This window comes from Catharus ustulatus, chromosome 10 (genome assembly GCF_009819885.2).
Source record: "Catharus ustulatus isolate bCatUst1 chromosome 10, bCatUst1.pri.v2, whole genome shotgun sequence".
NCBI classification, from domain to species: domain Eukaryota; kingdom Metazoa; phylum Chordata; class Aves; order Passeriformes; family Turdidae; genus Catharus; species Catharus ustulatus.
Genome location: NC_046230.1, coordinates 5348730 through 5358189, shown reverse-complemented (window position 1 = coordinate 5358189; position 9460 = coordinate 5348730). Strand labels below are relative to the sequence as shown.

The 9460-nt window shown below is 55.6% G+C and overlaps 1 protein-coding gene across 1 annotated transcript; it reads left to right on the top strand.

Moving 5' to 3' along the window:
* Positions 1 to 304: 304 nt before the first annotated feature.
* On the top strand, positions 305 to 3070 carry A4GNT (alpha-1,4-N-acetylglucosaminyltransferase). Its single transcript, XM_033069186.1, has 3 exons — positions 305 to 481; positions 1110 to 1559; positions 2459 to 3070. The coding sequence occupies exons 1-3, from the start codon at positions 365 to 367 to the stop codon at positions 3068 to 3070; spliced, it is 1179 nt and encodes a 392-aa protein (XP_032925077.1). The 5' UTR covers positions 305 to 364.
* The last annotated feature ends 6390 nt before the right edge of the window (positions 3071 to 9460 follow it).

Sequence of the window (9460 nt, the reverse complement as noted above, 5' to 3'; positions counted from 1 at the left end):
GCCATTCCTTTCAATCAATCAAGCCCAGGCACTTTCAGGGCCTCTTGGACATTGGGTTGTCATACCAGGTGGACCCTGGTGGTTCCTGCAGAGCCACTCAGGTGCAATTAGGTGTTATTTTGGGAGGGAATTCCCTTGTGTCACCAGACAGTGCAGTGCAGATCCCATTCCATCCTGCCTCTCATCAGCACGAGCTCCCGGTGGCTGTATGGCCTCATGTCCTGATGGGAGGGGGAGCTGTCTCACCAACCCCTTCTTTGTGCTTTCAGGTGGATCCCACACCTCTCCTGGCACTGAGACTGAGCCAGCAGCAGAGCTGGTTTTCCCCCGTGCACCATTCTCACGCCTCCAGAAATCCCTTTGCATGCTCCAGACGGTTTGGGTGTCCTCACCAAGGAGCTGGGCTTTGCAGGAGTCCACGAGTCAGCGCCAGGGCAAGAGAAGGTGCTGGAAATGTAGACTTGTCAGGACTATAATCCGGGTAGGTCATAATTCCTTCCTTGTGTGAAACCATACACTTTCTATCCTCATCTGCTTCTCTCTGGTCCATCCTGGACTCCATCCTGCAGCACACAAATCCCTCACATCCCCCAGGGCTGAAGTGTTAGCAGAAGGGATGGACTGGGAAAAAGCCTTTGGCATGCTGATGTTTTAGCTCTCGGTGACACACCCTGAACTGTCATCACAACCTTCCCCCTCACAGCCCCCGTGGGCACCTGATTCCCTGGCACATGGAATCAGTGTGTGTTGGAATGGCACTGCAGTGCTTGGGAGCAGTTCCCCACACCACTCTGCCCCAGGGATGCTCTTGGGGCTCCGTGCCGTGGCATGGTGACCTTCTCACCTGCCTTCCCTGGGTCCTTCCCTCTCTGCCAAGCCCGTGCCTGTGCCATGGGACACAGCTCCCCATCCCTTCTCCAAGACCTCTCCTGGTTCCCCTGCCCTAGGTCTTCATTCCAGGGGAAGGAGCCCTCTGTACCCACAGAGGGATTGTCACCAGGCTTGTCACCAAACTTCACCTTCCGCTGTCCAAAGCCATGTCCCTCCATTTCCCAGTCCTGCTGAGCAATAACTGGCTCCTCCTTTTGCTGTTCCTTGTCTCTCCTTAGCACCCATGTCGGAGGCATGCCCCCAAACGCTCCAGGAAAGAAAGAATGTTGAGGAAAATCCAGATATGCCTCTGCTTCTGCTTTGTCTCGGGCATTTTGTACGAGATCTCCCTCTTGTCCAGCTGTGTCTTCTCCTACTTGCCCATGGCCCAGCACTACCTGACACCTGAGCAGGTGCTGAACCTTGGCAAAAGCATCATTTTCCTGGAGACCACGGAGCGCCTGGAGCCGCCCCCGCTGGTGTCGTGCTCCGTGGAATCCGCTGCCCGGATTTACCAGGACAGGCCCATCATCCTCTTCATGAGGGGACTCACCAACGAGACAGCCTTGGACATGAACACCAGCTACGCAGCCTTCTCCCTCCTGTCTTCCATGAAGAATGTCTTCATTTTCCCTCTCCAGATGGAAACAGTCTTCCAGGAGACCCCTCTGCTCCAGTGGTACAACCAGGTGAGTGTCAAAACAAGGAAAGGAGTCATAACTGGGGGTGAGAAAAGGAATTCCACCTTTAAAAGGAATGAGGAATGCAGGACTGTGTGAAGTTAGTGACTTTTATTGTTTTGGTTGGGAACAGATTCGTTTTGGCCGCGTTTCGCTGTGTGTTCATCTCTGTGTTTATGGCATACATGATCGGCCTTATCTGCAGAATTGGATTTTTTGGCAAAGGAAACATCGGTAAAAATAGATTGCAGACGTGTTTTGAGAAAACAGCCTTAATAATCTTCCCCAACAGAAGCTGGTTGAACAAAATGTGCTGCCTGAGCACTTGATAGAGCTGCCTCGCTCTGACGGAGCCTGCAGGAGATAAGAGATAGGGGAGAGATTTCAGGTTCTGTAACAGCAACATGCAAAGCCAAGGTGGGAGCTGGTCAGCTCCACCCTGGAAAAAGCTCCTGGCAAACTGCCCACAAGTAGCTTTGGTCAAACTGCTTGGGCAGGGCAGGCAGATTTCCTCCAAACTCTTTCTTCTCCTGAGAAAAAATGACTCCAAATGTCAGCAAATACCAATGAAAAGCCTGCAGCCCGGTTCAAAGAGCTGGGAGGGATCCGGGAGTGTGTTAAGTGGGTTGTGTCCCACTGAAATAGCAGTGAGTGACTCATGGTGGCATTGGCTTAACACTGTAGGTGCCATCAAACCACCTGGGAAATGTCCCTGCGTTCCTAATGCGAACAAAGCGCTGCTCTGCTCCGGCTCCTTATCTCATCCCAGTAAAATCCGATGGCTGGAGGCAGCAGAAGCTGTCAGTGCCGTTTCCAGCCGTGCAGCCGCAGGTTTGTGCTGCCATTTGCAGCTGGACTGGATCTGTTCCCTGCCAGCAGCGTCACATCTCACCTTTCCCTCCCCGCAGGTGGTCCCGGAGCAGGAGAAGAACTGGGTGCATGTCAGCTCGGACGCCAGCAGGCTGGCGCTCATCTGGAAGTACGGGGGCATCTACATGGACACGGACGTGATCTCCATCCGGCCCATCCCCCAGGACAGCTTCCTGGCCGCGCAGAAGTCGCGCTTCTCCAGCAACGGCATCTTCGGCTTCCCTGCGCGCCACAAGTTCATCTGGGACTGCATGGAGAACTTCGTGCTCAAGTACAACGGCAACATCTGGGGCAACCAGGGCCCCTTCCTGATGACGAGGATGCTCAAAACGCTCTGCAACCTCACGGATTTCCAAGGCACTGAGGACCACAGCTGCCAGAACATCTCCTTCCTCAACCCCCAGCGTTTCTACCCCATCCCGTACCCAGCCTGGAGCCGGTACTACCAGGTGTGGGATAAAAGCCCCAGTTTCAACCACTCCTACGCGCTGCACCTGTGGAACTTCATGAACCGCAACCGCAAGGTCGTGGTGGCCGGCAGCAACACCCTGGCTGAGAAACTCTACAAAACTTACTGCCCCACCACCTACGAGGACCTGATCCAGAATGCCAAGCACAGGGATCTCCCAGTCCCTGAGGATGTTGAGTGACGTGGAGCAAGGAGGAGAGGGGTGATCGTTCCAGCCAAGCACAACCCCGACTCTGTCGGTATCCGCCTTTGCAGGAGAAATAAAGAACTTTCCATAACCACCGCTCCTATTCCCTTGGGATGCTGAGAACAGTGGTGGGTATCCATCAGATGCAGCCTCCAAGACTCAGTTCTGTTTCCTGAAAGGTGCTCATGAACCAAACCTTCCCAAATCAGACAGACTTTGAGCATTTTCATGAGCTTCTGCAAGGGAAAAATTCCTAAAGAAAGGAATGGCCTTACGGGAGGAAAGTTGTCTCTGCTCCTCTTGGAACTACCAGCAGCTTCCCACGTCAGAAAAGTTGGAAGCACAACAGTTTGGACTGGAGCCTCTGGGGCAAAAGAGGAGAAGCCCAAACCAGTGTCTTCTCCTGGTGTTTTCCTCACATGGACTTTACACCCTACGTTTTTGAGAGGGACTTTAGTGCGAGTGAAAATAAAAAAGTTCATAAGCCATCACTCCTCTGAGCTCACTTCTCCCTGGAAAATGAGTCACAGTTTCCAAAGATTTGTGCTCCCACACTTTTGCTTTGGCTTTTGCCAGGAAGTGGCTGCTCTGCCCCATCCTCGCAGGTCAATCCCAGCTGTAGCATGTGTGCCTGGAAAGGGGATGCTGAGACACCAAGGAGGGATAGGGATGGCCCTACAGGTTCCCAAATCCATCTTAAATAAATGGAATTCAACGAACATGAGGTGGTCACCCATGTCCAGCTGTGCAAAAATCCCATTTAATCCCAACAGTAAGCAATCCCCTTCCAGATACTCTCTTTCCAGGATAATGCCAACCCACCCAGTTCCCTAAAGAGAAGCCCAGCTTGCAGATCTCTGCCGAGTCTCTCTGCACAGCTGGTTTTAACCTGGGAGCAGAGGTGGGGATCAGCCTCCGTCACCCAGTGTTTGCCATGTGCACAATGCTATCTCCTGCAAACACGGCAGCTGCTGAGCCGGCTGCAGCTCAGAATTTGGGATCCAGCGGGAGATGGGAGCCGTCTGCACACAGGGTTTATGTGCTCCTGTGTCCCTCCAGAGTCACTCCAGCGTGAGGCCAGGTGGTGCCAAGCCGAGGGTGGTTGTTGGAGCAGTGACATGACACGAGGGAACACTTTTCCTCTCCCTTCCCTCGTGTGACACTCTCATGGCTCAGCCCCAGCCTGAGTGTCACACTCTGGTGCCATCCCCTCTGGTTTAGCTGTGCTCCACTCTCTGTTAGAGCAGGGTTTTCCTGCCCATGGATTTCCCTCCCAGCACTGTTCCCCACATGGGCAGCCCTGATTCTTCCTCACTCCTTTTGACCACCCACACACTGCTCCTGTCCTCATCTCTGCTCTCCAGTTTCTCTCTGTCTCTCAACAAGTGAGGATTTGCCTGGGTGGTGGCAGCTGAGGGGCGCAGGTGAGCAGTGCCCGTGTCCTCCTGTGCCCTCCAGGACATGCCTGTGGATAGAGATGGACACATCCAGGCAGCTCTGGGAGCATCTGCTCTGTGGATGTCTGCTCTCAGCTCAGGACACCTCCCACTGTCCCAGCTTGCCCCAAACCCCTCCAACCTGGCCTTGGACACTTCCAGGGATGGGGCAGCCACAGCTTCTCTGGGCACCCTGTGCCAGGGCCTCACCACCCTCACAGGGAACAATTCCTGCCCAATATCCCATCTAAATCTACTCTCTGGGCATGGATGAGGCTGCCCATGGCTGCCAGAAACCCTCAAGGCTGGACAGGGCTTGGAACACCCTGGGATGTTGGGAGGTGTCCCTGCCCAAGGCAGGGGGTGGAGCAGAATGGGCTTTAAGGTCCTCTCCAAACCAGTCTGGGATTCCATGATTAAATTATCAAGGGGAATAACACAGAAACGACTGAAGTTGTGTCCTATCCATGGCCAGTGAGAAGACCCAAAATTGTCACTTTGTACCTGCCCTTTGGAAGACATCCCAATGATGAATGAAAATCCAGAGGGTTTCCCTGGCTGGTGAGGGAGTGGCTGCAAACCCATTTTACTATGTTCCCATCTTCTTTTTTGCCTCATCTCCCATTCTGGGCAGCAGCCCAAGGCCATGAACACCTGGGAAAAGAAGACAAGTGAAATAATAATAATGGAAAAAAAAAAAAAGAGTCCTTGGCTCATTAAGAGCATTTAAGCAGACGTTTAACTCTAAGCAGCTGTAAAATATTTGCTGAGCTTAGATCAAGCCTGATTTCAAGCCCCATTTCAAGCCCATCCTGTGATGTTTTACTCTATTTGGCACTCATTAAACACAAAGTATCACATGAAAATCGTCAGCAGAGTCACCCACCGGGGTGTCATCCATCAGAGCAAGGCTTTAAATTCCAGTTGAGAGCATCTTTTCCTTGTCATCAGACCTGAGTGACACATGGGGTGTGACAGTCCCATCTGATGGCCAGGTGATTGTGCAGGGGGTAGCTGGCCCCTCTCAGGTGTGCTCAGCTGAAGGGACACAGCTCTTGGGGAATCTCCGTGCTCAATTCACTCTCTTCTCTTTGGTTTTGAATGCATTTCATAATAATATTCTGCAGAGAGAGGAAAAATTGCCAAAAATTACAAAAAAATGATCTGTGATGGCCAGTCTGTTTCCTTACAGATCCAACTGCTCTCAGCAAACAAAGCTGAAGGCGATGATGGCCCTTTGAGTGAATCAGTTTGGATGTAGATACATTTTCCATAACTTCCTTCCCTTCAGAGCACAATCTCCTCTCAGTGTCTCTCTCTAGCAGCCATGGAGACCCTGCAGGGAGCTGGCTGTGCCTCCCTCACACGAGCCATGGGCTGGACACTCCAGTCCTTCCACATCAGCACAGCTCACAAACTAAATATATCCCTGGGCATCACAGCCTGATCCCAAAGGAATGAGATTTCCATGAGATTCCCATCATTTTTCACAGCAAAGGGGTGAGCTTTCCCCCTTCCAACTCTGCTAATGGCTATGTGCTGTGGATCCTTCACTGCAGTCCAGGGCAAGGAAATGGAGAATTTCTGCTTCCTAATGCAGGCAGAAAATAAAACCAGTCCTAAACCAGGCTTGGCTGACCCAAGGGGGGCACTGTGACCCTTGGACATCCTCCAGCCAGTGGCCTCGAGGTCAGAGGTTGTTCTCCAAGGACAGGTGCCACCCCAAAGGGACAGCTGTGTCCATGCTTTCCATGCAGGAAAAACAGGTGCTGATCAAAACTTGCTTCCATGACCCCCTCAGGCCTTTTGTCACTGCAGGGACCCAAAAGGGGGTGACCAAAGTGGTGCTGTGCAGATCCATCAGGTGGTGCTGGAGCTGGGACAATCCCTGTCCCCAGAGCAGCAGCATGAAGCTGGCATTGGGCTCAGGGGTTGTGGGGATGGGATGGGATGGGATGGGGATGGGGATGGGGATGGGGATGGGGATGGGGATGGGGATGGGATGGGATGGGATGGGATGGGATGGGATGGGATGGGGATGGGGATGTGGGAACAAGGAGTTCCTTGCTCTGGGACTGCTGGGACCCATCAAGGGGGAGAAGGGTCCCCTCATCCCCTGCCCAGTCCTTGCTGCACTCACCTCAGGGAGGCTGGAAGCCCTGCAGAGAGCCCTGCAGAGAGCCCTGCAGTGCCACCCCATCCTGGAGGATGTGCTGGAGGAAAAGCTGGACAGCCTGTGGGCCAGAGTATCTGTCCTTCCAGTGCCACCAGCCCTGAGCTGCTCCAGGGACACAATTACTGCTCAAAAATTGTTTTATTTGTATGGGTAGAGCAACCCAAACAGCAGTAAAAACCCACACAACTGGAAAAATCCCCCTCTGAGAGGCAGTGGGATGGTGGAGGCAGAACTTCCCTGCTCCCACCTCTGAGGCCGCTTTTTAGGATCTCTCCAGCAAATCTGCCTCCCCAGCAGCCTTTCCTGTGCCACATTTCCCAGGGGAGGGAAGGCGGGGGTGGGAGGGCACGGCAGCGCCTGGCACGGGGATTTCAAGGGGACAGTCACTCTATTCGTGCCAAGCATAAACAAGAGCTCTCGCTGGGAGCAGTCCCGAGCTGGCTGCAATGCAACACCACCACCTAGCAGGGACACGGGCAGGGACAGGGACAGGGACAGGGACAGGGACACGGGCAGGGACAGGGACACGGGTAGGGACAGGGACATGAGCATGGGCAGGGACACGGGCAGGGACAGGAACAGGGACAGGGACAGGGACACGGGCAGGGACAGGGACACGGGCAGGGACAGGGACAGGGACACGGGCAGGGACAGGGACAGGGACACGGGCAGGGACAGGGACACGGGTAGGGACAGGGACAGGGACACGGGCAGGGACAGGGACAGGGGCAGGGACACGGGCAGGGACAGGGGCAGTGACAGGGACATGGGCATGGGCAGGGACAGGGACAGGGACATGGGCAGGGACACAGGGACAGGGGCAGGGACAGGGACAGTGACAGGGACAGGGGCAGGGACAGGGACATGGGCAGGGACAGGGACAGGACACAGGGACAGGGGCAGGGACAGGGACACGGGCAGGGACAGGGGCAGGGACAGGGACAGTGACAGGGACAGGACACAGGGACAGGGGCAGGGACAGGGACAGGGGCAGGGACATGGGCAGGGACAGGACACAGGGACAGGGGCAGGGGCAGGGACAGGGACAGGGACACGGGCAGGGACACAGGGACAGGGGCAGGGACAGGGACAGTGACAGGGACAGGGGCAGGGACAGGGACATGGGCAGGGACAGGGACAGGACACAGGGACAGGGGCAGGGACAGGGACAGTGACAGGGACAGGGACACGGGCAGGGACAGGGACACGGGCAGGGGCAGGGACAGGGACACGGGCAGGGGCAGGGACACGGGCAGGACACGGGCAGGGGCAGGGACACGGGCAGGGACAGGGACACGGGCAGGGGCAGGGACACGGGCAGGACACGGGCAGGGGCAGGGACACGGGCAGGGGCAGGGACACGGGCAGGACACGGACAGGGACAGGGACAGGGACACGGGCAGCGACAGCGGCAGCGACAGAGACAGGGACAGCGACAGGGGCAGCGACAGGGACAGGGGCAGAGACAGGGACACGGACAGGGACAAGGACACGGGCAGGGACACGGGCAGGATACGGGCAGGGGCAGGGACACGGGCAGGGACAGGGACACGGGCATGTTTATTGGGATTGCTGGGGGGTGTGGGAGGCAGTAGAGGTGTCCAAAGTCAGACCCACACCCCCCACTTCACTTCTCAGATTTTCCATCCCCAGGATATTCCTGGTCACAAAATCCCCTCGAGCTGTAAATACCTCCCTGGAGAAAATGCTGCACATTCCCCATAGCTGAAAATTCCCCAAAGTGACTCTTCAGCAAACATGGGCTGTATGCTGGCAAATGCGGGGTGTCAGGGACATTTCCTGGGGTTTGAGCTCGAAGGATGCTCTGAGAGATGGGTGGTGCTGCTGAGGGCTTGTGCCTTGTCCTGGGGGATGACAAAGCCAGGCCCATCTGGCTCAGGCTGGGATAGAATCTCCACCTGGACCTGCAGGGGACCCCAGGCTCCGGTGGGGCGTCAGCAGCAGCCCAAGGATGACAAATTCCCTGCTCTCCTCCAGCTGAGGCTGAGCTGGTGCAGCAGGGGTGGGAAGAGCAGGGAGTGCAAGGGGCCCAGCTGAGCTTTGCCTCCACTGCTGTCCCCCATCCCGGGGAGGGGACATCGTGTCCTCCAGACACATGGGCTGGGAGACCTGTATGCACTGACCCAGTGGGCAGTGCCCCTGAAATGCCCCTGAAATGCCCCACAAAAGGGCATTTGGGGTGCTACAACCTCTGCACTTGCTCTCTGCATATTGATCCCTGCAGTATTCAGAAAAAAACCCACTGCCTGTTCCCAGAACCTGAGCAGGGTGAATTGCAGCTCTGGCAGTGCTTGCCAATCCCTTTTCCTACAAAACCCTCTGTTATGTGGTCCCACAGGCCTAGCAGGACATGAGGATTTCCTTACTCTCTCCCAACCCAAATTCCCCAGGGCCCTGGAGGGACACCAGCTGCAGTAGGGCTGAACCCTTGCTGATCCCAAAGCTGCTCCCTGGAGCAGAGGCTGCTCCACAACCCCCAGCACTCCCTGGAGCACCCTCCAAACCTCCAGAGCCAGAACCCCTACCAAGGACTTGTAGAATTCCACCCATTCCAGCTGGAATGAGTCCCATCAGATCCTCTTGGTCTCCCTGAGTATTCCAGGTGCTGCCCAAACACCTTTGGAAGTTCCCAAGTGTGGGTGATGTGACAGCCCAGAAGGATTTGTTTGGAACAGGAATTCCCTGGGCACTCCCTGCCCACGTGGGATAGCTCAAACAACAAACCAAAGCAACCTGGGGGCTTTACCCACT

What these genes read in the sequence shown, in the direction of transcription:
- A4GNT (XM_033069186.1), top strand. Translation starts at nt 365, where the DNA reads ATGCTCCAGACGGTTTGGGTGTCCTCACCAAGGAGCTGGGCTTTGCAG. An exon ending in TTGTCAGGACTATAATCCGG is followed by an intron (nt 482 to 1,109) that starts GTAGGTCATAAT and finishes GTCTCTCCTTAG; the next exon opens with CACCCATGTCGGAGGCATGC. An exon ending in TGCTCCAGTGGTACAACCAG is followed by an intron (nt 1,560 to 2,458) that starts GTGAGTGTCAAA and finishes CCCTCCCCGCAG; the next exon opens with GTGGTCCCGGAGCAGGAGAA.